Here is a 27,815-nt window from a genome sequence, read left to right on the forward strand (position 1 = left end):
TAGATAAATAAATAAAGCAATGTACATGGATCACAGGGAACACTCTACAGCAGGAATAGCCAGTGTGATAATATCCAGGTGTTGCCAGACTCCAGATCATGTCAGCTCTGACCATTGGCCTTGCTCACTGGGGCTGATGGGCACTGGAGTCCAACACATTCTGGAGGGCACCAAATTAGCTACCCCTTCAGAAACTGGTGTTCTGCTTGCCCAGAATGTAGCTTACAAAAGAAATCCACTCATGAAATGCAGCACATACAGCCTCACTTTTCATCTGGAGCTCTCTATATTTCCCTTTCAATGGAATTATATTTTAGATTTTTTTTTTTACAGTGGTTTGTATATAAGTTTTTGTTTTGCTTAAAATATTGCAAGTTGCTTTGAGTCGCTGTGGCAAAAAAAGCAACTGATACATTCAAAAACTTTTAATAAAAAATAATAATTGCATAATTAATTGAATAAGTTAGTGTTCGGAATCATAGCAGAATTTCTCTTCAAACCCTAAAAAACTAGTGTTCAGTTTTGTTCCTAAAAGCAGCGCTCCAATGGGAATCGAACTGCTGCAATTTAGTTTCCCTACATCCCAGGAATCGGGCTCCTATTTTTGTAGATGACCTTGCTCTGAGCTATTTGCCGGAGTACATTGTGTGTCCATTAAAGCAAACCATAGAGAGACCCTGAGTCAGATCACAGCAGGAGATGAAAAACTGAGCCAGCCAGCAGAAGCAGCAGCAACAAAAATAAATCCCTTCGTCGCTTAGGTATTATGCTTTCTGCACTACCTGGCTAATAACTATATCACACATTTGTACAAGAGAAGCTTAATTTACATCTTCCTGTTGTCTTGACATTGTACAGGCAGCATAGTCTAAATGCTTATAGAGAGGCATCGTGAATATGATTGCCTTTAAAAAAAACACCTATCCTTTTCCATTGAGAGAAACATATATTAAGCATTGGCTAAGGATCACCACCAGATGGCTCCCTGGGGGAAATAAAATCTAATCTGTTGATGCAGGAGTTTATTTTGTCCCTTTTTAACCTCCCTCCCCCGCCCCAAACGTGTAAAAGTATTTCTCAGAAATGATATACGCATGGTAGAAGACTCACTGTGGTTTAAATTAAAATATCTCATTTTTAAAGGCTAATATGTTTCAGAATGCCTGATTTTATGCTATTCCAGACTTGCTAGAACAACATGTGATTCCACTTCCCCCAGGGCTTTTAAGCAGAGAAGGGCTTCAGTGTACGTCATCATCCCACCTTGCTTAGTGGCAAGCACTCATACAGAGCATTTTTATTTCCTGGGTGAACTAATATTCCTTACCATTTGTCGGATAACCAGTCTCATATAACCGACGTGCTTAAGTCTAATTTAAAACCACAGAGCAAGCTGCCCTGCCAGGCTGAGCTATGTCACTTCCCCTTACCTTGAAGGGGAAATTGGCAATCAAGACAATTGTTTCCCCTCAATGAAGAGGTTTGAGCTAGTTGCTCCAGCTCAACCACATGGCTCTCACCAGCCGCACTTGAGTTCCTATCAGGGGAGCCAACTTGGGCCCCAGGTTATGGATGCCCAGTGCATGTGGTGTCACATGTGGCATGATGTCACACGCCTCCCCCCCCCACCTCAGAACCTACTTCCGGTGGCACCAGAAGTCAGGTTCTGAGGCCTCCGGAGACCTCAGGAAGCATCTCCGAGGGAAAGTGGAGAAGGTGCTGGTAGTATGTACTGGTGAGTACCAACAGAAAAAAACACTGAGTCTATAGTAGTCTTCTATTCTGCTTTGCTCAGAACACACATGGAGTACTGTGTCCACTTCTGGGTGCCACAATTTAAGAAAGATACAGTGGTACCTCGGGTTACATGCGCTTCAGGTTACATACACTTCAGGTTACACACTCCGCTAACCCAGAAATAGTGCTTCAGGTTAAGAACTTTGCTTCAGGATAAGAACAGAAATTGGGCTCCGGCGGTGCAGCAGCAGCAGGAGGCCCCATTAGCTAAAGTGGTGCTTCAGGTTAAGAACAGTTTCAGGTTAAGAACGGACCTCTGGAACGAATTAAGTACTTAACCTGAGGTACCACTGTATTGACAAGCTGGAAGATGTGCAGATGGAGGGCAACTAAGATGATCAAAGGTCTGGAAACCAAGCCTTATGAGGAACAATTGAGGGAATTGGCTATGTTTAGCTTGGTAAAGAGGAGACTGAGAGGAGAAAAGATAGCCATAGCCAAAGGGCTGTCACATGAAAGATGGAGCAAGCTTGTTTTCTGCTACTCCAGAGGGTACGACCCAAACCAGGCATCCCCAAACTTGGCCCTCCAGATGTTTTGGGACTACAACTCCCACCATCCCTAGCTAACAGGACCAATAGTCAGAGATGATGGGAATTGTAGTCCCAAAACATCTGGAGGGCCAAGTTTGGGGATGCCTGACCCAAACCAATGGATTCCAATTACAAGAAAGGAGATTCCAGCTTAGGAAGAGTTTTCTGCCAGTAATAGCTGTTCAACAGTGGAACAGACTACTTCTGAAGGTGGTAGATTCTCCTTCATTGGAGAGGTTGGGTGGCCACCTCCAAGGAATGATTTAGCTGTGATTCTTGCATTGCAGGGGGTTCGACTAGATGCCCTTGGGAGCCTTTCCAATTTTAGAATTCTGTGATTCTAGAGGCAATCCTTTGCCTGTCCAGAAGATGTCAGGATTTGGGGGGCAAGAGCACCCAGACTGAGAGGCCTTGTCAGGAAGGCTGAGACCAAATACTCAGAGAAAACCCCGACCTTCATGGAAGTGCCCGAAGGGAGTAGTCAGCAGACAGCATCGCTTACCCAGCACTCCTGGTGAGGGAGAGGTGTGTGAGAAGCAGAAAGTGTCAGGTACAGAGCAGGATGTGAAAGTTTGCAGCCACTCGGTTCTAAGTGTCAAAAAAGGAGGAAAAGTGGATAATTGTACACAGTTTCCAGGGCCCATCCAATTTCTTTTGCTCAGAGCCTGACCTCTCCTAGAGATGCTACCTGTCACGATTATGCTACACATACCGCCAATAAAGTGTAATTGAGAAACGATGAGGGAGAAATTGGAGAACATTGTTCTTCCAGAGCTGTCAAGAATGCTCCCTTGTTCCTCGTAGAAGTATTATTTCAGAAAATGGGAGGTGTTGTTTGGGCAATTGGAACTATTTCCTGCTAAAAGCTTAGGAGCTGTGGAACTCTTCATCTCGTAGAAGCCAAAAATAAGCCCCGTCATCAGTGCCAGGCTATGAGGGGCCTGGAGCTCTGCTGCATCTAACTCTGAGCTATTATAGATGAATTTGGGAGACGGGCTGGGTCTTAAGAGCAGCTCAGAAGCTACAGTGCTGTGGATTAGGAGACTGCAGAGGCAGAATGTATTCATTTTATTTTTGTTTATTTGATTTATATCCTGTCCTTCCTCCTGAAAGAGCCCAGGGCAGCAGATACAGCAATGGTAAAACAGCAGCAACAACTAAAACCAGTTTTTAGACATCCTTTAAAAATAATGGTTTAAAAAATTCTCAACCAGTGAACTCAGGTTTGCCAGGAACAGTGTCGAAATGCCTGGGTAAACAGGGATATTTTAAAATTTCTTAAAGAGATAGGAAGCAGGAGGGGGTGAAGCCGACTCAAGCACTTAAGTTTTTATTTACAAAGTTCTTATAATTAACCCCTGGAATGGAGATGGTTAAAAAAGAGGAGGAGCCAAAAGTTTCAGGTCTTTCAGTTGAGCCAATAGAGTAGAACTCCTCCCCTCCCTCTGCTGCAGCTGATTCAAGGGCTTCTTCCAGGTCACAGTTGTTGGGGACAGAAAGCAGTTCTGGGCTTGATGGACAAATAGGCTGACCTGGTATAAGGAAGCCCCCTAGGATTGCTGTGATTCACTGCTCAGCCCGATTCCCCCCTGCTCAATGTAGGACTTCACAGCTGCAGGCTCTGAAACTCTGGCATGTTGAACTCCTGGCATGACATTGGCATGCTGAACTCATGCAACATTTTATAAATACCTTACAATAGCGTTCTTCTAACTTTAGATTCTATAAGAGCACAATCTTGTACCTCCACATTTGGATGTAAGCCCCATTGAATTAAACGAGGCTTAAATGTGTATGTGGAAGCTGGTCTCTTAGAAGTTAGCCCCATTGAAAACAACTTACTTCCAAGTAGACAGGTATATGCCTTCTTAGGATATTTGCTTCTGAGTAGATGTGTATAGGATTGCACTGTAAGTCTAGTAAATTCCCAATATTTTTTAAAGGGTTTTAGAATGACATTTCCATTGAAGTGTTCCTGTTAAAATCATTTATTGACAAAAGAAATGCAAGAGAAAAAGTTCAAACCATGTTGGCGTTCTGTAAGTTTTTTATTTTTAAATGCAGCTATTGTTTTGCCCTTTTTTAAAAGCAGAAATGAACCGAAGGAACAATGCAGAATATTATTAGCTCCTGTAAGATGTTGGGCAGATAAAGGCAAAGGATCCGAAGCAGGGAAAAGAATATGATGTGTATAAATAGAGGTGTAGAGAACAAGCTGTTGGGAGTTATTTAGCACAAGATGAGAAAAGGATGAGCTCATCCAGGAAGCAGTGAGTCTGATCCCTCATGAATCATGTCGTCGTCCTTCCCCATATGCCTATGGTTTGCCCGCATGTCTTAGGAGCATAGAAAAGGTCAGGCCACCAATGGCTACCAGCCACAATGGTCATATTCTGTCTCCACTGTTGGAGGCAGTATGCCTTTGAACGCCTTTTGCTGGGAATCGCAGGTGGGGAGAGTGGTGTTGCACCCGGGTCCTGCCTGCAGGCCTCTTGTAGGCATCTGGTCTCCAGGCTTTTGCCTTGTTCCAGCAGGGCTCTTCTTATGTTCTCAAAGCTGCAATATACCAGGTCAGACTGTTTGCTGCCACCACTGCCGCCCCTCTTTAACAGGTAGCATTACACCAGAATTTCCTCTACCACATGCTACCAGACCTTTTAGCTAAAGCTACAAGGCATTGAACCTGGTAGTAGCAGATGGTTTGGTAGAACTGTGCTGCTCACCTGACTTTGGGTTGGTCACATGCCTCTCCAGGGTTTCAGACTGGGATCTCTTCCGTGTCTATCTGGAGAGGACTGGGATTGAATCTGGGACCTTCTCTGTGTGCAAAGCGGATGTTTTGCCTCTAAGTCACAGCCCTTGCACCTGTATGCAGGCCATTGGCTGTCCAACTACCAGCTTTGGGGATTTTAGGGACGCTTCTGAATACTATTGCTTTCCACCCCAATGGTGCAAGATTCCAGAATTCCTTTTTTTTTTTTATAATATTTTTATTGAACAATTTTTTTATATAACAGAAACAAAACATACATGAACAAACATTCAACAATAATAAAACATAAAACAAGTACCATTTCATAACCCAATTTCTAAACCTTACTTCCTCGACCTCCTCTTACTTCCCGTTTCTGTATTCCAAATTCTTACAGTTATTCAGCGAAATCTTGCCTTGTTTTATTATAAATTTATGCTAATCACCCTTATTCTCTTTGTCATAACCATTACTAATAGTAACCATTTATTTTAATCCAACATCATTCTAACTGTCTCCAATTTTATGATATTTCTTTAAATAGTCCTTGAACTTTTTCCATTCTTCTTCCGCCGCTTCTCTTCCCTGGTCTCGGATTCTGCTCGTCATCTCTGCCAAACTCATATAGTCCATCACCTTCATCTGCCATTCTTCCAGTGTGGGTAGATCCTGTGTCTTCCAGTACTTTGCAATGAGTATTCTAGCTGCTGTTGTAGCATACATAAAGAAGGTTGTATCTGTCTTTAGCACCCCCTGGCCGACAATACCCAAGAGAAAGGCCTCTGGTTTCTTGGGGAAAGTATATTTAAATACCTTTTTCAGTTCATTATAAATCATTTCCCAGAATGCCTTAATCTTCGGGCATGTCCACCAGAGGTGAAAAAATGTGCCTTCCTTTTCCTTACATTTCCAAAGATTCCAGAATTCCAGGCTGCTACCTAGAGTTCGTGTTTCCTGTTGGAATGAGATACAGCAGAGACTGTGGTATCTTCATGATACAGTGGATGCTCGGGTTGAGAACGTGATCCGTGCAGGAAGCACGTTTGCAACCCGCAGTGCCGCGTCTGCACATGCGTGGGTCGCAATCGGCACTTCTGCGCATGCTCCGAAACCCAGAAGTAGCCCGTTCTGGTACTTCCGGGTTCGGCGCGGTGCGCAACCTGAAATCGCACAACCCAAAGCATCTGTAACCCGAGGTATGACTGTACATGGTTTATTTACACATACAACCTGAGCCTATGATGGAGGGGTTCACAGCATTAACACCCCGAAAGGGTCTTGTTTCTCTCATAGCCTTTGATTCAAACAGAAATGAAACGTAGCTCTGTCTCTCTCCAGCTTGCTGCTTTTCTTCAGACCCACATCACTGCAACTCAACTCTGGCTTTTCCTTCTAACCAACCATAAGCTGAAGGAGGACCACCAACCATTGGTCGTCTCACACAGAGCCCATTTCCTTCCTTCTCTTAATGACCCATCACCTAGGCGATCACCTCGTCAGGAAACTAGCCTGGCTAATATGCTGGATCCGGGGATTAGATCTTGCATACAGACTACTTTCCCAAACTCTGAACAATCCTGAGCTCTTGGAACATTTCCCTCCAAGTCCCCTTTTCTCTTGCTCTCTCTGCTCCAACAAGTCATCTGTTGTTTTTTTCCAAGAGTGTTGATCCCTCCATCTCTCCTTGCCATTCCCTTCCTCTCACCTCTTAATTCACACTTTCTCATTTATATGTGGCAGGCTAGCAAGAACTTACATTTAAAACAGGCACTTATGATTCACCTGCTGCTCAGCAAAGCACTTTCCACGGCATGTAAAAAAAACCCAAAAACCCTTTGACAAGGTCCCAAAGAAACCTTCTGAATCATTTCCCCCTGGATTCTATTCCTGCATGTTGGAACCGCTGTGGATTCTTAGAACCCCAAACTGTGACTTGGATTCAATCAAAACATTTTACTAACAGCGTGTTTCTGGGAATGATAACTCAGCCCACTATTGCCAGAGCCACAACTGAGCAATTATTGATAAAAACACAGATTCTTTCATTTTACACCACCCCCAACTCCTCCTTTTCTTTTTATATCATTTTTATGAGGTAAAATTCACATGTCGCAAAGTGTGCTCTCATATTTTTCACAGGCTTCCCCTACCCCAGCTTTTTTGTTTTTAACACACAGGGGTATTTGACTGCACAAGCTTTTGATTCCTTTGCAGGGCTCCATTGTTTTGCTGATTAGCTGAACTGATGCATCCACAGGTAGACAATGTGGTGCTTGCCAGATGTTGTGGATTGTAAGTTTGCACAGCACATAGTTAAACTATGGAACTCACTCCCACAAGAGGCAGCGATGGCCACCAGATTAGATGGCTTGAAAAGAGGATTGAACAAATTCATGTTCAGGCTCCCAGTATGTTTCCGAGCACAATTCAAAGTGTTGGTGCTGACCTTTAAAGCCCTAAATGGCCTCGGTTCAGTATATCTGAAGGAGCATCTCCACCCCCATCGTTCTGCCCAGACACTGAGGTGCAGCGCTGAGGGTCTTCTGGCGGTTCCCTCCCTGCGAGAAGCCAAGTTACAGGGAACCAGGCAGAGGGCCTTCTCGGTAGTGGCGCCCTCCCTGTGGAACACCCTCCCACCAGATGTCAAAGAGAACAACAACTACCAGACTTTTAGATGACATCTAAAGGCAGCCCTGTTTAGGGAAGCTTTTAATGTTTGATGTATTACAGTATTTTAATATTTTGTTGGAAGCGGCCCAGAGTGGCTGGAGAAGCTCAGCCAAATGGGCGGGGTATAAATAATAAATTATTATTATTATTATTATTAAGGATAAGTTTTATCAGTGGCTGCTAGCCGTGATGGCTCTACTCTGCCTCTATGGTCAGAAGCAATAATGCTTCTGAATACCAGTTGCTGGAAACCATAGGAAGTGAGAATGATATTGTGCTCAAATCCTGCTTGCAGGTCTTCCACAGGCATCTGTCTGTCCACTAGGTGCACTAACAGATCCATCAGGCTCTTACAATGATCTCATGTTCTGTCTCTGGCATTTGCTTCTTTACTAGTAATGAATAAAATAAATCGTCTCCGTTTCTTTCAATACTTCATCAGTTACAGTATGAATGCAAACCCCACAAGATATGAAAAAAGATGAAAAACCACTATGATGGCCTCAAAACCAATAAAGGAGATCAGGCCTACATACATATATCTTGTTGACTCAGTACTTACACTTCTCATAAGTACTGTGTCAGCCAGAAGTTTGCTGAAGTTTGATGAGCTGTGCAAGCAGAGAACTGTCACAGCTCACCAATTTCAATCCATGACCAAATAAGTCCTTAAGGGATTATAGCCTTCAGCAGAAGAACAAAATTTGTTTTTACAGTTCTGTGGAAACCGGGGATCTTCCTCATTATCTCTTCAAAGGTCATCTGTGCAGCTCACCTAGAGAGGAGCTATTGGTTCTGCTTCTTGTTAGAATTGCACCTGAACAGAAAACGCAGAAGGTGGCAATGAGAATGTCACCGGAAAGGTGATTGCATTAGGAGTGATGGCAGCTGATGTTTGCAATATTTCGGGCAGAAAGCAACCTGGCACAGCTCTTCTTACTCTTTTTATTCAGCCTCAGTGAAAGGGTTGTGATAGTGTACCAGTTTATTGAGCGCTCTTGTCTTTTGCTGTATGGAGTGTGTGTGTGTGTGTGCTTTTGTGTATGTGGACACATGCATTGCGTGCAGCCAGGGGCACCCATTCTTACCCATCTGGGGCTGATCAATCTAGCTTTGATTAATGTACCACTTAAGCTTGCCCCTGTCTCAGGCTCTGGTTCAGTGGTTCAGTTAGGAAAAACAAAGGGCACAGTGGTACCTCGGGTTAAGTACTTAATTCGTTCCGGAGGTCCGTTCTTAACCTGAAACTGTTCTTAACCTGAAGCACCACTTTAGCTAATGGGGCCTCCTGCTGCCGCCGTGCCACCAGAGCCCAATTTTTGTTCTTATCCTGAAGCAAAGTTCTTAACCTGAAGCACTATTTCTGGGTTAGCGGAGTCTGTAACCTGAATCGTATGTAACCTGAGGTACCACTGTATTTCCCCCTTTGTTGCTGGAAAACCATGATTGGAATGAATGAGTTATTTTGACAGAGGTGCTTGAAGACAGCGGTGAGGAGAATGTGACCCATAGAAAAAATTGCTGTAGAGCATTGCCATTCTGTATGGCTTTTCTCCAAGTCTGTTTCTGGGATTCTTCACTGTTTCATCTGTAGAAGGGAGCAGCAGCTGCCCGGTTCAGGCAGCACTACGAAGATGAGAAAGGCAGGATTTGGTGCCTGGATGATGCAGCAAGACCTCTTCAAATGTTGGCCTGAGTGATGGGAGAAGGGATGTGGGCTTTGCTTACAGATAGCTGGGCTGGCTGAGTTCCGTGGAAACATGAAGTGGAACCAGATGGCTCCACTTCTGCAGAGTTTCCTGCCCAAAGTAGTTCATCTTTGTTTCGAATAAGGTGGTCAAAAAGAGGGCTAGGTTCCAGCCCCTTCAATACCAGTGTTGAAAAGGGAGCCTCCTTCCTTCCATCTCTCTCAACATTCCACATTGTGGACGCTCTCAGGTCCTTGTCAGTTTGGTTTTCCTTTTCGTTTTAATTTACAGGCTTGTATTCTTCTGCATTCCTAGGACATCCAAAAGACAGGTGCAAAGGTGGATATAGTTTCTAGTGTGCTTCAAGGGAACTCTTCACTTAGGCACTTGGCCACTAGAATTTGTTATTGGTATATGCCAGGGATTGGCAACCTGGTGCCCATGGGCACACATGTGTGCAGAGAGGCCTTCCCTGACCCTCAGTGGGTCTCTTCCTTGCTGGAATCAGGCTCAGAATAAGCATTCTATTGTAATCAATAGAATAGGTTGTGGTGTGTGCTTGGCTGTGCTTGGTGCCCACAAGAAATGTGCCCAGCGGCTGGAAAAGGTTGGCAACCCCTGGTATATATGGTGTTGAAGCTGTGATATTATGAATGCATTTGCAGTTGAGTGAAATAGCATGAAGTAGAGAGTGCACCACAAGGACAACACAATCTCAAGTACCGTGGGGTGGAATTATATGCATGACAGAAGTCCTATGGTGTTCAACAGGGCTTGCTCCTGTAGAGGTGTGCACAGGATTGCAGTCTTGTATTCCATGCACATTAAATCCCAGCATCTGGCAAGTAGTTTTCCGGCAGCCTCATTTTACCTTTGGACAAGATTTGTCTCTAATTAGTCACTTTATTCATGTAACAGAATGTTCTGGGTTTTGTTCAGCCAGTCACTGATGCTAGGTATCAGGAGGGACTGATTTCCAATTTCTTGGCAAAGTTATACTGGTAGCAATTAACATAATTCCAGCTTATTTTGTGGGCTGGGGCACAGGTGGCGCTGTGGGTTAAACCACAGAGCCCAGGGCTTGCCGATCAGAAGGTCGGCAGTTCGAATCCCCGCGATGGGGTGAGCTCCCGTTGCTCTGTCCCTGCTCCTGCCAACCTAGCAGTTCGAAAGCACATCAAAGTGCAAGTAGATAAATAGGTACCGCTCCGGCGGGAAGGTGAATGGCGTTTCCGTGCACTGCTCTGGTTCGCCAGAAGTGGCTTAGTCATGCTGGCCACATGACCTGGAAGCTGTACGCCGGCTCCCTCGGCCAATAAAGCGAGATGAGTGCCACAACCCCAGAGTCGGCCACGACTGGACCTAATGATCAGGGGTCCCTTTACCTTTACCTTTAGGTGGCCCCGTGGCAGCTGAAACTGTATGCAGGATCAACCTTGAGGTATAGCTCAGTTCAACAGGTTGTAAACTTCCAGAAATGGCGGGGAAGTGGGATTATACATGTATTAGGCTGCAATCAAGTTAGAAGTGGCATTATACCTGGCGCAGATTGGGGGTGAATGTGGTTCAGCACAGTGGTCTGTGGAAAGTCCATGGTGACTGGCACCAGTGGGGCAGCTCAGATACCTTGCTTCCTGATCCCTTAATCCTCATCCATGTTTAATGAAGATGTCTTTCCTCTGGGGCAAAAAATTTTAGGGCAAAAAAGCCCCCTCTCCATTTCACCTTGATGCTTGGCATGCTCTGCCTAGTTTAGCTGTTCCAAATAATCATTGAAGGGGGGAAAGTAAGGAGGGGCTCACCTCCTCCCCCTCCTCCTCCCCTCCTCCTCCTCCTTCTTTTAATTTTTGTTTTCATCTCCCCAAAGATCTCATCTCCTTTTCAAGAATCCCCAGTGCAGCGTAGGTTGCGAAGATCTAAAAAGCATCCTTTGCTCTGCCTTTGTCACCGAAGACAAAGCGGGAAGATCACACAATCTCTCCCCCCCCCGCCCCCGACATAAATTATTAATGAATTCCAATAAAGTGCAGTTCAGCTTGAAGATGTGCATGAAGGAGGACCGGGGGGGTGGGGGGAGAGACTGATTCACCACCGCTATTGTGCAGGCATTGCGACAGGCGGTTCACACTTTTGGATTGATTGGCTATATTTACAATGAAACACTCCCCCCCCCCAATCCTGCTTTTAAACCCAGTGATTTATTTGAAGTAGGCACGAGGCCTTGCCTGTACGTAGGGGATTTAGAAATATAACGATTAGCATGTGGAGTGGCGGGCAAGAATCTGAAGGGCGATCGAAGCAGGCTCATTTGTGCGAGGGATGGACAGACTGGGTGCAAGTCTGATGAAGTGGGTTTGGGGGCTCTTACATCAGTGCCTGTGTTTCTTCCCCTCTCCAGTTCCTTTAATTTGTAAACCTTCAGTGCCAAAGGGCTTGGGGTGTGTGATGTATTTTAAGAGTAAAAAGGTAAAGGGACCCCTGACCATTAGGTCCAGTCATGGCCAACTCTGGGGTTGCGGCGCTCATCTTGCTTTATTGGCCGAGGGAGCTGGCGTGGTGGCCAGCATGACTAAGCCACTTCTGGCAAACCAGAGCAGCGCATGGAAACGCCGTTTACCTTCCCGCCGGAGCAGTACCTATTTATCTACTTGAACTTTGACGTGCTTTCGAACTGCTAGGTTGGCAGGAGCAGGGACCGAGCAACGGGAGCTCACCCCGTCATGGGGATTCAAACCGCCGACCTTCTGATCAGCAAGTCCTAGGCTCTGTGGTTTAACCCACAGTGTCACCCGCGTCCCATATTTTAATAGCCTGTGTCATAGTAGCAAACTCCAAGTGACGTCCCTTTGTGCCCCCCAATAAAATATTTGAGGGGCTGCCCTCCCCCAAAGTTGATGGGCATTGCCATTCAAATGGGGGCTGTGTGCCACATCTTGTGAGTGGATATGTATGGCAGGGCTTACCTGGAGCCCCTAATTCAAGTTGGCGTCACCGGCCAGTGTGGTTATTGTAGTTGGGAGTGTTGGAGTAGGACCTGGATTTCACACAAGTTATCCTCTCGGGAAGTCAGACATTCCTTTCAGTGGTGCTGTCAAGGAGCAAGTTTGGGGCAGAAACCTGAGGCCGCATTCAGGACAAGGTCCAAAGGGACGCCAAGATGCAACAGGGTTGGTCTCCCACGTTGAAGCAACACACAAGGCCATCTAAGGAGCCCCCACCCTCATCTCCTTCAGACCAGAGCCTTAAATGACTTAACTGCACCACAGATGCCTTTTAACCAGCAGAATTTGTTAAGGAAGAAAACAAGCCAGCAGGATGAAAGAAGGCGGCAGGGAGACAGATTTCAGTTCACAAAGGCAGCTAGAAAATGGAGGTGTTTTGAGCCTAAAACATATGGCTTGGCCACATTATGGTTTGGCCTTGAGTTCCATGACCTAATATGGTTAGCATATAGATCTGAAACAGCATTTGCATCTGAGCATGTTGAGAATGCATTTGTTGCATCTTCTTTGGAATTTTGACGATACGCAAGTGAGGAAAGCTATGCATGATTCTGTGCCATTATTAAAGATGCAGGATTCTTCGCCCCTTTTGCATTTGATCACTGTAGTCAAGGCTACAGCACTTCTCCCATCAGAAGGTGCTTCTCCCATCAGAACATTACGTTCATGCTATTATATTGGGAAGGAAAATTCGTTGCAGGCTGCAGCCCTATTGCGTTTGCTTAAATGGGAGTGAACTTGGTGAGACAATGGGCTCCTCCAGACAGCCTGTTTATTGAGCATTCATCTTGATTTGCTTGCACAAAGCTTATGCAGAGTTTAGAGCATTCATTCTGATTTGTTTGCAATATATCAGTGAATTTCTTATGGGATGTTTATATGTCTTCCCATTAATCCCACACTTTTCAGTGCATTTCTCTGTCACTTCCCTAACTGCAAAAATCCACGCTTTTATCTTTTTTTCAAGTGGATTTGTTGCGCTAGGAGTGCCATATTCCACTTGAATTGCACACACCTAAATTTCTGGCAGTGTTTGCAATCATTCCTGCAAAACAGTGGCAGTCCGGAACTCATCTTACTTTCAAACAAACCGGCAAAGGATCAGGTTGGAGGGGGTCTAAGTCATAACGAGCTTGTACTTTTTACCAGCTGGCAAAGCATGACACACCTGGGAGAAACCCAGGCTTGGAGACCTGCTATAGGAACCTCTGCCAGCAGCCCATCTGGACAGAATGATGACTGGGAAACCTACCAGCAGTTGTCCCACAGGGAAACTGCTCAGTGACCCAGCAGTACAAGGCTGGCAGAAGCCCAAGAACGGAAGCAGGGGGAGAAAAAGTAGTTCCACACAGTCAGACTCTTGGGGTTTAGGGCCAGCTGAGACAAGATACAAGAAGCCAGTAATTTAATAGAACCTGCTACAAATGATGGGGGGACGGGACTGCTCCCTATTATCTTGCAGAAGGCAGTAATCGCTTTTGGCTTCTCTGTACCAACATGAGCACCTGCCATTATTACCTTTGATCAAACTGACCTTTTCAAAGTCAGGCGCATAATGCAGATTTTATGGAGAGTGTGATAGAAGAAGAAATAGATTTCTGGACCACATAGCAAGGTCCAGCAAAGCTCTGCTGGCTGTTTCAGCTGTGCACGCACCATACATTTAAAGCGCATATAAAACACACACATCCTGGGAACTCTAGTTTGTGGAGGGTGCTGGGAGTTGTAGCTCTGGGGGGGGTAAACTACAGTTTCCCTGCATCTTTGGGAGCACATGTGTACTTTAAATGTGATAGAAAGAAGGAAAGAAACACCCCTGGTTGCTCTCACTTAGCTGCATTTTGCAGTTTTCTCCGTTCCATTTTTCATGTAAATGCTTTTATTCAGGGTGTGCCTTTTGTCATAAACAACTTCTTGCAGAACATCTGCAACTCTGCAGCTTTCCTTATATAACTGAGCACCATCCCTTTTCAGTTGCAGCTCCCCATTTGTGGAATGCTCTCCCTAGTGATGGCAAGAGCTGTTCAACAGCGGAAAGGGCTCTCCCTCTTTGGAGGCTTTTTAAACAGAGGTTGGTTGGCCATCTGTCAGGAATTCTTTAGCCATGATTCCTGCATCGCAAGGGGCTGGACCAGATGGCCCTTGGGGTCCCTTCCAACTCTGATTCTATGAATTTATGGACTATGTTGACTCTTGATGGGCTGCAATGATATTGTCTTTCGTTGGTACGCTGCTGAAGTTTAGTATTCTGCTGCTGGGTGTGTGTGTGTTTTTCATGAACTGCATGCATGACTTTTTGTGAGATGGTGCTTGTATAACATCATGCACTTTTAAATTTATTTTCAAGTTTCAAAGATGTTGTAAGATGTCTGGGGATCTTTTGGCTAGCAAGCAACTTACAAGTTTAAATGATTATCTAGTAAAGCACAGCAACAAAGAAGTCAAAAGAGCTGGGGATGGCCCTGACCGTGGCTGAAAACTAAATTGTAGCAATTGCCAGCACTGGTCACATCCATGCCATACATTTCAAGCTCATGGCTTCCCAGAAAGAATTTTGAGAACTGTAGTTTGCCCCCAGAATGGCCATTTCCAGCACCTGTAAAAAACTACAGCTCCCAGGATTATTGAGGAAGCCATCTGCTTGAAATGTATAGTGTCTTAAGAAGAGCTGTGCTGGATTAGGCCAAAGGCCCATCTCATACAGCCTCCTCTTCTCACATTGAAAGGCTAGTGCCCGTCTTCAATAGAGAGCTCATAGCCCTCATTGTAGCAGGGATGTGCAATTTTATCCTGTACCTGTATAATAAGCCCACTAAAGACTCAAATCTGTGAGGCAGACTTTGTCCTGCTGGCAGTTTCAAAGCTCTGCAAATGTTCTAAAATGTTTCCTCCTAAATCCTACCGTTGCCACTTTTGGTGCCAATGGACAACTACAGTAACATGTGCAATGGCTGTAAGCTCTTCCATACTACAAACGGGTATCTTAATGGCAGGATTCTAAAGCCACAGCTGCTCTCTCTGTTAGGTTAGCAATAGCCGATCCCCGTTCCACTGGGCCTTTTATGCAGCTAAGAAAAAGCCGGAGAGATGCTGCCTTTTGCTCTGCCAGTGGGGCAATTATGCCACGAAAACTGCTGCCGGTAGCATCCCTTCATTACTATTATTAGATCTCTTTCAGTTTCATGTTTATGTATGAATTAAAAGGCAGTCACAAAAGCCCCAACCCTTTCATTATCAGAATGTTTGAAACTAGAGGTTAGCAGTGATTCACTTGTTCCTGCGCCGCTTACATCTGATCAGCCCAGCCCAGCGGTCTGGTTTCCTTTCCCTCTGCATGGCACAAATGCGCAAAGCATTCTGTCTCCATCCCAGCCTCCCACTTTTTAATGTGGTGGTGCAGGCTGACGATTCTTATGCCCATTCCTCTCCACCCACACAACATGTGTGCAACCCACTCAATTCCTTCTAGCTCCTAAGCCTGATCCCCCAAGCAAAGCTCTCTCTGCTGTCCTTGCATCTTCCACTGATGGTGCCTCTGTGCAAAGTATTATTATTATTATTATTATTATTATTATTATTATTATTATTATTATTGTTATTATTGTTATTATTATTATTAAATGTATTCACCAGCAGGTCAAAAGGTGAGTTACCACAGTTTTAAAGTTCAGAATTAAAAACAGTTCAAGCATATTACATTTACAGGAATAGCGAGTGCTTTGAGAAAACCCACAAATGCAGCATGGACTATTCCAGACTTTACTGTGGACGGACATTGCTCCCATAAGACATGAAATAAGTTTTGTTGTAGGAAGTCTATGAGTTTCCGGCAAAACCATGCATCGCAAACATGAGTCCTGAAATCCTGAGAGGATTTAGCAGCCCTTACAGACATCCATGGCAGATCTTCAGACAAACATTGGCAAGTCCCTCAAAGTCAGGTCCATTAGCCAATGTATCGGAAGGAAAGGAATATCCTTCTGTTTATTCATAAAATTGACTTGCTCTTCACAGTTCAGGGACAAAAGAGAATATGCCCATGGCTGCATTCGAGACGATCCTAGACTTCCATTCATAAAACGTCCACAAATCCAGAGCAGCTCTTTCATAAAAATTGGCACGTCTTTAATCCCTTATAAAATGCAGAGAGCCTTGCTAACTCATTGAGACTTATGCCATTCACTTAAATGGGAGGGCAGCATGTTGGAAAAGAGGCAGGAGGCATAATTCCTGGGCTCATTCAGCTTGCACATCACATTGTTCCACTTTCGTGCTTCATTCATATATGGCCAAGGCACGTGGATCAAGTGCACTCTGATTTCTACTCCGATTTAAGCTGAGAATAAAAACCTGCTAGGTATGACGCTAATGCAGAATGACACAGAATTAGCGGTGCCTGCACATCACAATACAATGATAAACACTGCGCTGACTCCTTGCTGTCATGCCAAATGGCTCCTAAGTCCCTTCGGTGGGGGCGGGGGGGGGGGGGTTAAACAGGATGATGTTGCGGAAGAAAAGCTCTGCACATGTCTGCCAAGGTGAGCTTTTTAACCTAACAACATCCTTTGCTTCCCTGCTGACCCCCCCCCCCACGTGCCAACACATGGGAAAGTAATAGGACAGACAATGTGCTCTGTTTGAGCTTTGTCTTAAAATAGATCCGTTCATAAAAATAAAGCCCTCAGAGCCCTTTGGCTAGAAAATGCATTGGTATTTCTCAATAAACCCCCTCTCTCTCTTACTAACATGTCAGAGGAAGGGGAAAGAAAACTAACCTTTAAATGGCACATATTTCAGGGGGCTGCCAAGGCATCAGACTGAGCTCTCAACTCATCTGAGGGGTAATGAAGTCATTACAGAACCACCTCTCCCCCAGTGTATGAAAAAGTAAGATGTCTGCACGTCTTGTGGTTTTGCCAGGCAATCAAAGCAGAATAGGAACCTCTCTATATGGCAAGTAAATGCCAAATGGCACAAGACAAGAAGGGTCTGCAGTGAGAATGCAGGCAGTTTATTTTTTCACCTTAAAGCAGCCATTCGTTGCTGATTTTGATCACATGACAATACTTGTAGAACCCCTTTCCTTTCCATCATTGTTTATTTGCGAACAGCCCTTGGGAGTAAAAAGGTGGATATAAATACAGTGGTACCTCAGGTTACATACACTTCAGGTTACATACGCTTCAGGTTACAGACTCCACTAACCCAGAAATAGTGCCTCGGGTTAAGAACTTTGCTTCAGGATGAGAACAGAAATCATGCTCCGGCAGCGCGGTGGCAGCAGGAGGCCCCATTAGCTAAAGTGGTGCTTCAGGTTAAGACCAGTTTCAGGTTAAGAACGGACCTCCGGAACGAATTAAGTTCTTAACCTGAGGTACCATTGTAATGAGGTGGGATAGTTTTGTGTTGCCGAAAAAAGAGGATTAACATCTCCTGCCCCAAAGAGAGAACACTGCTTAGTATAAAATTTGCATACGATGATACGTATAGATGGGGATTTTGAAGTAATCATTTACACATTAAATAGAAATACAATCCATCTCACCGTAGTGCAGGTGGTAGCAGATGCCGTGTGTGCCTGAGGGGCAGATTCAGAGCTCCTTCCTTCCCCTTTTATGGTTGTCTTTAAACCACAGACATGTACTGGGCAGCCTTCAAAATAGAGGACTGTTCTGTATATAATAGGGCACACGACCATCCTCATTTAAACCTATGTGCTTGAGGGTAGGGAAGGGAGTGAAATATTGCACCTCTCAGCTGAGTGGCAGACTACTTGTTTGAAAAGCCTCCTTCATCATCTCTTACATCCTTCTGGGTATGATGAAATGAGGGACTCATACTGGGGATTCTGGCACAGGAGCTGGAAGACTTTATGCCAGGGATGTTCAGGAAAAAACCCCACTCAGCAGGCATTGAGAGGGGAGTAGCACAGTGTCTGGTGACCATGCTTCACCCTGCCCTATGCATTTGTGGAGACCTCAGCCCCCCCCCCCACTAGCTACACAGTCAGTAAGATGGAGAAGGGAGCCCGGTGCATCCTGCTGTGCACAGATGTGCTCCTCCCCCCACAATGGTGGGTCCTGGGCCAGTCAGGCCTGCACAGAGCGCTGCTGGCGCATGTGCCACATGCTCTTTTAACACATGGCCACCCTGGAGAATGTGAACAATCAGTAAACGATTCGGCAGTTTAGTATTGGGGTCAAACAGCAGGCTGAGAGACCTGGTCTGCAGTTGAGGAGAATACCGTATGGGTTCTGCTCACTTGATCCAACGCGTTCTTTAATAAGGATGCAAATAGAGGATGTTGTCGCAGGCACAGAGAGCACCTTCAGAAGAGCTACGCAAATCCAGCGCTTTTCTCTCCTACTCACATGCTGCTGCCTGCGTGGCGCTGACCCTGCCAGTCAGAGGATGGTCGGCTGTCCACGTTAGAGACAACATCATCTGTTGGGATGGAGCAGTGCCGGGATTCAGCACACGCACACAAAATAAGTGTTGGGTATTATCCGTGCTGGCACTGCTTGCTAATCTGGTCAGAGATATTCCCTATGTTTTTCTCAACGGCTTTTCCGCAGCAGTTCCACAGTCACCTTGGCAACATGTGCTTTGCCCAAGTGCCGTGCAGAAGTATCCCAAGCCACATGGCCGTATGGCATTGCCACTGGGAAGCTCAGAGGGATGGCAGCTTTATCAGGTTCACTGTGTTCTCCTTTGGGAGCTTGCATCTCCCACACAATCCTCCCTCTGGTTCTGTTGCGCTGCTCAGCCTTCGGAGTTCAGCATCCTTGAAAGCATGGTTGATGCTCATGTCATTGTACTCACACACCCATTCTGAGGAGCACAGCAAACTGCTTATCAAATCAGACTGTATGTCTCTCTAGGCCAGTATTGGCTTTCCTCAGTCACAGCTGCTGTACAGGGTCTCAGGCAGAGAAGATTCTTTTCCAATTCCTACTACCTGATCATTTTTTGTTTGGTTTTTAATGGAGATGTCGAATATTCCTCTGAAGTTTTTATTTTATTGAATTTATATACCTCCCTTCACCCACAGGTCTCAGTTCAGAGCCGCACCTATAGGATTTTGTATAGTCTCCCATCCTTGGGGAGTGGGGTGGGAGACAATGACGTTGTGTGTGTTAGCTCTACATCATGTTGCCCTGCCCATCGTCCTCCATGAGTTGGGTAACTTCTGAAGCAGAGAGCCCTTTCTGCTCTTGAAGGCTGTGAATTTTGGAGCTCCGGTTTTTCCAGGGTTCTAGATTGCACCAAGACCTCAGATTAGATCTCAAGTGCTCCATGTGGCCATCTGTATCCTTCACATCATAGTCAACAGCAGAGAATGCATACAGATTTTTTTTTAAGCTGCACACCATATGCTCCTACCATGGTAAAGTTCACAAATAACTGATTGGTAATTTTGCATAAAACTTGGGCAAAATGATTCAGCCAAAGTCAGGCACTCTTAAGGTCTGTTGGTTTCAATGGGGGAGATTTAAGCACATGCACTGGATTTTTATTAGCTATGGTAGCAAACGTGAACTTGGTGCTCTTCAAATGTTTTCGACTGCAATCAGTCCAGCCTGCATGGACATGGGAATTGCAGTTTAAAACATCTGCATTCAGTTGAAGCCAGAACTTTTTCTGCTGGGGATAATGGATATACAATTAGAAAAGGAACATTATATCAATACATGATTACAGCGGCAAGACTTTTATATGCACAAAGGTTGAAAGTTTTAATCATTGCCTACCGGGGAGGAATGGTTGTTAAAATTATTGAACTTAGCTGAGATGGCAAAGTTGATGTGTTTAATCAGAGAAATATCATTGTCAGTATTTACTAATGACTGGGAACTCGTAACAGGCAACCACCGATTTAAGCATGTCCAATTGACACGTGATCGTGCACGGTGCCAAATCCGGAAGTGACCTAAAGAGTCACTAAAGGGGTAGAATGGGGGGAGGGTAGAACGCTTTATGAGGGCCCTGCCAATGCACACGGAATGTAACCCCTGCGCCTGTGTAGATTTTTGTGTGAAGAAAATGAACTTATGATATCTGGGGTTGAGGATTGAAGGAAATGTTGGTTTCTAGAAAGTGGAATTGTTGTGTGTTATCTTGGAGTGGATGTTTTGATTAATTTTCTAGATAGCTGACAGAAGAATTGTTTAAGTTATCTTTTTTATTTTCCTTCTTTTGGTTTTTTTAAAAAATTAGTTTTTTATCTTTAATGATAAGATGCTGGATATTTATCAACCTTTGTCTATTTTCTTTCAAACTTTAATAAAATTTATTGGGGGGAAAGATTAAAAAACATATGGAGGCTGAGCTATAGAAAGAGCGCTGGGGAAAATGATGAGCAAATATTGTAGGCAAGGACCCTGGTTCAAGTCTATGCATGCAAACAAGCAACACTTGATTGCATAAAACTCAACAAAGAAACCTAGAACTTCTGGTCACATGCCATCCAGCATATCGCTCTTACTATTAAACATACTTGATGTTGTTCAACATAACTTAGTGGTGCTAGTCAAAGCTGAGACTGGGCATGGATCACAGGTGGGCAATTGCCACATTCCAGCAATAATTTGTATGTATGATTCCTCATCCAGTGAAGGGTATAACCGGTATATGTAAAATCTGCTCCCACCCATGTGGTCTCTAGCTGGATCTGGGAGACTGCTATGTTCAATTGTGGTAGGCTGGACAATGGACTCCAAATGTTCCTTTCTTTCTGATGTCTTCACCCAAAAAGAGGGTAGGCAGTTGCTTTCTGCAACTTTTTGCTACAGATGAGATAGTTATGAAGTTGTATTAGACATATGTAGTATCTTTTTGGGTTGGGCAAGCAAACATTAAAAAAAATAGATCTTATTACAGATGAGCAGTCAACAGTGTAAGATAAATTTATTTGCAAAAAGATGGTCAAGTACAGTATCTAGGCAGAATCAACCCATGCTTTTATTTCCATTGCATATAAAAATTTCATATGAAGGTATTTGACGTACAGTACTATCCCATAGGCTGTAAGAGCGGCTAAGAAACCATTGAATTAATTGCAATGTTCACACAATGTGCCACTCTAAAGACATACCCAAAGGAAACAAACCAAATTGAAAACAACAAAAATATTGTTCAGTAATTCTGTTGTTATAGTGTCCCTTTTATACTGTTTAAAACAAAAGCAATCTTATTCCTTTGGGCCAGGGCTGCTAAAATCTACAGTTTGTGTCAAAAAGGAGGCTATTTTTTTTCCTTGAAAAAGAATCTCTCCTTTCACTGAACAGTCACATGCTACAAGGGCTGGGCATTATTGGAATGGTGACGAGGTATCAGATACTACGAAATTACATGATCAAGAACAGCAGCAAGACAACACCTTCAAGACACGGCAAACTCTGCAAAATTAAAAGTAGAAATGAGAAGTGTTTCAACCGTCTAAAAGGCTACAGTCATTCTTTACACCTACGCTATACATGCACCCACAGAGCCATTTATACAGGACTGAGCTCCGGCTGCTTTGCAGTGCTTGCTAGTAGTGTTGGGCGGGGGGGGGGCGAGTTCAGGGTCAGTGTTGTATATTTACTACGCAGTATAAAATTAGGTATAATTGTGAGAGTTGTTGTATTGGTAACAAAAGGGCACATCCCAGACTCGAGACATTTCTTCCTTGAAGTGCATAGGAGGCAACTTCCACATTTCAGTGGGGTTGTTGATGAACGGTGCCCCAGCCCGGTTGATTAAAGGGTGGTTGTGTTATTTGGTTTGCTTGTTGTTGTTTTAAAGGGCAAGACACAGCAGCCTACGCCAACCTAGTGTCCTTCAGACATTTTGGACCCCAACTCCCATCTCCAGCCAGTGCAACTATGCTACCCAGGACAGATGGGAGTGGTCGTCACAACACAGCTCGATTTTGATAAAGGCTGGGATAAAGTGATGTCCTTAAGATACGTTTTGAAAAGGGGAAAGCACTCTTATCAGGCAGGTGCGATTGATGCCCAAGGTTAGCATTTGGGCTTCCAATAGGAAGCTAGATAAAACCCTGTTGGAATGCAGAACATCCCAGAGAGGCCAGGACCAGTGTCCCTTGGGGGAGAGGGGAGGAAGGGCGGTGGAGATATGCCCAGCCGATGTTCCACAACGACCTTTCTTTCAAATGCAGCAAAACAGAAGAAAATGTTGTTTAAAGTTAAGGCACAGCCCTGGGACCAAAGACCTGCAGCTTTTTAATTTATATAACTATGTACTTTATATTTTTTCTCAACTCTTCCATAAACAAGCTCTAAGGTGATATAGGATATATATTACAGAATGTACAAGGGGGGTGGGGGTGGGGGAGTATGTATACACAATATTAATTCTCTCACCAAGAGTTTCCAAATATAGCAATACCACCCTGGCAAGGATGATGTTATAATAAGAACTTATAATTTACAATTAACATTACAATATATACATTACAATAAATACATGGTTGTAAACAGAGACAAACAAGACTTATTACAAGTAAGGTCATTTGGTGAGAAAAAAATATGCATGGCACAAATAAAAAATAAATAAATGGGTTTTAAAAGAATTGTCAAAGCGGCCTGTAAAATTCATTTCATCCTCAAGTTTTTTTTTAATATAAAAAACCCCAACCTTTTGAATGTGATTTGTTCTACCTATTTTGCCTGATCTTTTTTAAAGGTTTTGTTTTTAGAAGAACGGTGTAAAACCAGAAATTAAAAAGGAACAGACACAGTATTACTGAGAAAAGCAACTTGCAAGCTAAAGTATAGATGCAAATTCAGATTCCTCTTTCTGTCTTTCCCCCCTCTCTACACAATCCTCAATCGACTTCATTGCATTTCTCTTATGGCAAAAAAAACCCAAACAAAACAGAAACACGAAGAAAACATGTTAAAACACTTTTTCAATAGTATTGTGTTGTTGTTTTTAGAGTAGTGTGCTGACGCTAAAGCACACTTTGGCAAAGTAAAACAAACAAACAAAGATTGTACAGTGCATTCGATCCCTGCCTCTAAACATTATTATGTTTCCTGCCACTTGATTGTCCATGTATATGGGTGTGTATTTTACACAAGATGGTGGTTTTTTTCATTACCTCTTCTTTTTCTTTGACAGTTTAATCTTACAGGGTATACACTAACCAGAACTATCAACAGACACGAACCTCCTTAAAACTGAGCATCTGAGAATAACCATTAAAAAAATGTTATTCAAGAGGCCAGACATGCCCCTTGCCCTGCTCAGCATTAGACGCCGGCCTTTCCCCAATACTTAAGTCTCTGGCTGGCTCCAGCTAGAGGTTACCCCTGTTCGTAGGATTAAACCTTTATAGTGCAGATAAAATACCCTTCCCGATATATATTGATTTTTGGAATTGATATTGCTTTATTCGTTAAGATTCCAGGCACTCTTGGGGACTAACAAATGTTGACGTAGTGAGGGGAGGACAGGAGCCTAGGCTGACAAAACATGGTGAAATTCTTTCATCAACTTCTCCAGTTTTTCCTTCTTCAGTAAAAGCCATCAAGAGCTAAAAGGTAGACGAGACACATTAAAATGCACTTTAAAAAAAAATCCCCGTCAGTCAGTGCTTTCATTTAAAATCTGGTATTTAGCAGTGTCCCAAACTTTCCTTGGTTTAGTCAACCAAGTATAATCTGTGGGTTGTATCAAGACGTAAAAGGTCGATCTATTGAAATCAATGGGACTCAAGAGTTAGTTGTGACCTCAACTGGTCTACCTCCAATCCAGTTTTCATTGGGTCAAAACAGCCTTGTTGTTCAAGCCAAATCTATGCATTATGGACCCTGCATAGAAGAGCTGGTCTATGCTGGGTATGGAGGGAGGGGTGCAGGCAATTGAACGCTCCATGTTGATAAGGCAGCAGATGTTATCCTGCATAGTCACGAACATGACTCTAGTCAACACCCACTGCAACACAGTCGCAGCGCAGGTCAGAGGCAGATGTGAATTCACACCCACCATCTCCACCACCCTGCAGGGTTTTCACCACATACTGGTTGCAGGCTAAGGGCACAATGAGAGACAGAGTTAAATGTACACAAACCCATTAAAATCAATAGCTTTGATGACATTTAATTCTGTGGTGCATTGCAAGGTGTACTTCATTCTGCAAATGCTTTTCCTGCTGTGTTATTTTATAGGGTCATGCATTTACAGCCCCTAACATAACCTTTACGATTCCATCCTAGGCATTTATTCGTTCAACGTGACCTCTCAGTAGGACAGCAAAAGGAGCAAAACAAAAGTCACCGAGTGGACAAAAATGCGAGATCCTTTCTGCAGATTTTTTTTTAAAAAAGACTATTATATATTTTGTGCCATATTCAAGGTCAAAAGCTGATTTTGTCTGATTTTTAAAGGGGCGGATTTATCGGTGACCTTTTATGTTATATTCCCAGCTCAGCCTTTGCAAAAAGCTACTAAGGGGGAGTAATAGGGTGGGGGACAGCAGAGTGCCTCAGTTTGTTTCTGAAGCAGAAAAGATTCCACTACAAATTGTTTGTAAGTACTCTTTGCACAGGCTGTAGCACTGTGTTGTCACAGCAGTCCCTATGTCCTCACCCTAAGTATTATTATTTGCTAGTACAGCAAATCTTTGCATACACAACTAGGAGCAGCCTTGTGGGAATGATGTAATTAGCAAAGAAAAGGTTTGTATTTATAGCAAGAGTCACATTCATGCTAGCTGTAGACTTGCAAATCCCAACTCTAATAGGAGTGTCCCCCCAACTTTTCTTTCTTAGGAGCTGCTAATGGAGTTTCATCTTTGTTTTGGAGCTTCCTCGGGATCTCCCCTGCTAACCCTATTCTTTGTTGGAGTCCTCCACCCTCTGGACCCCACGGTAAGGAGTTTGGTGCTCAATACTCAAGGCTGCTGCCATCCAGCAGTGGGTTGCAATCCAAATTTTGGGGAACTGCTACTGCAACGGTCCATTAGATTTTAGAAATTTTATAGTAAGCCCACAGCAATAAAAGCTGGGTCTGCAGCAACCAAGCCATCTCTGAGGACATTTCACGGATGAAATATTGCTGCTTTGGGGAAATTACAGTAAGAAAAGCCAGAAATTAATGCCAACAAACAAGTTTTCTGCAACATGGGAGGGGGAAAATGAGTGTTTGATAGCTGTCATTGGTCTAGAACACAGAGTTGTTTTACAACAGCTGAATGAATTGGTATGAAAATCTTAAGTGCAAACAAATATAAAATTGGATTTATCCAGTGTAGCTCATATTTGTACTGAAAACTTGCAAGTTACTCTTTTTGGGGGGGGGGGAGGAGAAAGAATCAGTGGCAGATGAAGTTCTGAGAGTGTTGCATTCTTTTAAATATAATACCTCAATACATTTAATAATAAAAGTAAACTCTACAAAAAGATTTCCATTTTACATATAATACAAAATGCAGACGTCAGTGCAACCCACTGAGTTACACTTTTTTTTCAGTCATGTGTTAGGAAGACTTGAAATTAGAAAATTATGTGACTTCCACAGCTTCATCTTCCTACTGGTAACAGATTCGTGTTGTGTCCCCATTATTTGAGCTCAATCGCTTTCCGCTAATAACCTTTTGTTCACTCGCCGGTCGCCTTCTGTATATTCTGGTGATGTATGCTACTAATGCCTCTTCTCAAGAAACTAAAAACCAATACAAAACACACACGCACACACAAGCTTTGGACCAGCCGTTACTCCTTTTGAAAACAGCTTGGAGTAGACACTCTCTCTGATTGTATCTGCCAAGTTGAATTCTCGTTAAACTGTTCTTTTTGCAGGTGTTTCCCTTCCTTTTGCTCTCTGGATGCTATGAACAATGAACATTTCTGGTTACAATATTCCTGAGTGCCAAACAGGGTAATCAAGGTCAGTTTTTGATCAGCGAACATCTCTTGCAGATGACAGTGAGGCGTGACCATGGCTGTGCCGAGTGACATGCACTTTGGAAACCATTTTTGATTCTTGAAAAGAGAGTAGGAGAGAGAGAAAGCAGAGGGAGCGGCAGAGCCGTCGCACCGTTACGTGTCAGGAGAACGTTCTTCTAGCACACAAGGTTCTGTCTGGCTCTCCTCCTCCACCGCTTCCTCTCCAACTTGTTCGTCAAGTGGGATTTCAGTGGACTCTGAGTCTTGGGTGCAAAGAGTCTTGGAGTCACTGCAGCTGGTGTCTTCTTCTACTTGACTCCCACTGTCCTTCTCCGTGTCCGATTCACCATCTTCCTCCAGCGTTAGCTCAAACTGGAATTTATCTGTTTGGCCCTGTCTCCCCTCCTCTTGGTCGTCCGGGGCAGGAGACGGACTCTGAGGGATTGTGCTCTGGTACCATTCGCGATTGTCTTCCAGCGTGTCCAAGATGTCTTGGGCGTCTGGGTGTACAAGGTCTGCCCAGGTCTCCCAGAGAGGATGAACAATGTAGTCTATAAAACCCACCTGTTGTAATGCAAAATTAGGGGGGAGAGGTTATTTCCAGAGGCGGAGGAACTACCTTAACCAATTTCCTCTACTAGATTCTGCAATTCTCCCTTCTGTCTCCTGCATCCTATCTTGCAGAGGATCCTTGTCATGTATCAACTTTGTAGCCTGCCCTAATTTTGTTCTCCAAGGGGAGGGATCATTAGGGTCTTCCGATACTACACTGATCTTGAGACCAGCACAACTATTTGGAGTTATAAGCTCCAGCCCATAGCTGAGGAGATAAATGGGAGCTTACCCCCACCCCAGCGCACTAAACCTTTAACTATTCAAAACCAGAAAATATTTTCATGGTTCTCCAAGTGACTCTGAGCCTCAGTGCAGCATCAGAAGTCGTCCCAGGCTGTCTTTACTCTTCGCCATAATTCTGTGCTCTGACAAGAGCAAGCAATGTACTTACTAAGGGTAAAGTGCCTCAAATTCTAGTTGGTAGACTTTTGTGTACATATCTGCATATCACACTCAGAGCTGTAGCTCCTTTAGTTAAAAAAAACCCCTGTGTATACTTATTTGGGAGTAACTCCATCAAGCCCAGTGGGCTTAACTCTGAATAAACTGGGCAGAGGATTGGGGATTATAATCTGAGGAAGCCATGGTGAAAACTAAAGCAGCATGTTTTTAATTCCAGATCATTGTTAATATTATTAAATTTGTATACTACCATTCATCTGAAGATCCCAAGGGCAATTCACAACAGAGAAATATAAAATGTGAATACAAAAACAAAGCAGTAACGCTCCCCCCCAAAAAATTTTTAAAAAACCATAGAACATTAATCAGCTGAATGCCTGGCACGTAAAGATAGGTAATGAAAGTATTTATCCAAAACAATTTAGTCTCTGGCTCCACTAATCACCGGCTTTGGCTGG

The 27,815-nt window shown here is 44.0% G+C and overlaps 1 protein-coding gene and 1 long non-coding RNA gene across 12 annotated transcripts in view; one reads left to right on the forward strand and one right to left on the reverse strand.

Annotated features, from left to right (window-relative positions):
• The window catches only part of LOC128423521 (uncharacterized), a 33,629-nt gene extending 8,303 nt beyond the window's left edge, over positions 1-25,326 (forward strand). Inside the window, exon 3 of the long non-coding RNA XR_008332782.1 lies at positions 25,225-25,326. This is a non-coding gene — a long non-coding RNA (uncharacterized LOC128423521). The remainder of the gene's footprint in view (positions 1-25,224) is intronic.
• The window catches only part of PDE4D (phosphodiesterase 4D), a 634,082-nt gene continuing 631,043 nt past the window's right edge, over positions 24,777-27,815 (reverse strand). For all 11 annotated transcript variants that reach the window (XM_053408756.1, XM_053408755.1, XM_053408759.1 and 8 more), the window contains one exon: positions 24,777-26,904. In XM_053408756.1, the coding sequence (XP_053264731.1) occupies positions 26,494-26,904 (411 nt within the window). In that variant the 3' untranslated portion in view covers positions 24,777-26,493. The remainder of the gene's footprint in view (positions 26,905-27,815) is intronic.

This window comes from Podarcis raffonei, chromosome 11 (genome assembly GCF_027172205.1).
Source record: "Podarcis raffonei isolate rPodRaf1 chromosome 11, rPodRaf1.pri, whole genome shotgun sequence".
Classification (NCBI taxonomy): domain Eukaryota; kingdom Metazoa; phylum Chordata; class Lepidosauria; order Squamata; family Lacertidae; genus Podarcis; species Podarcis raffonei.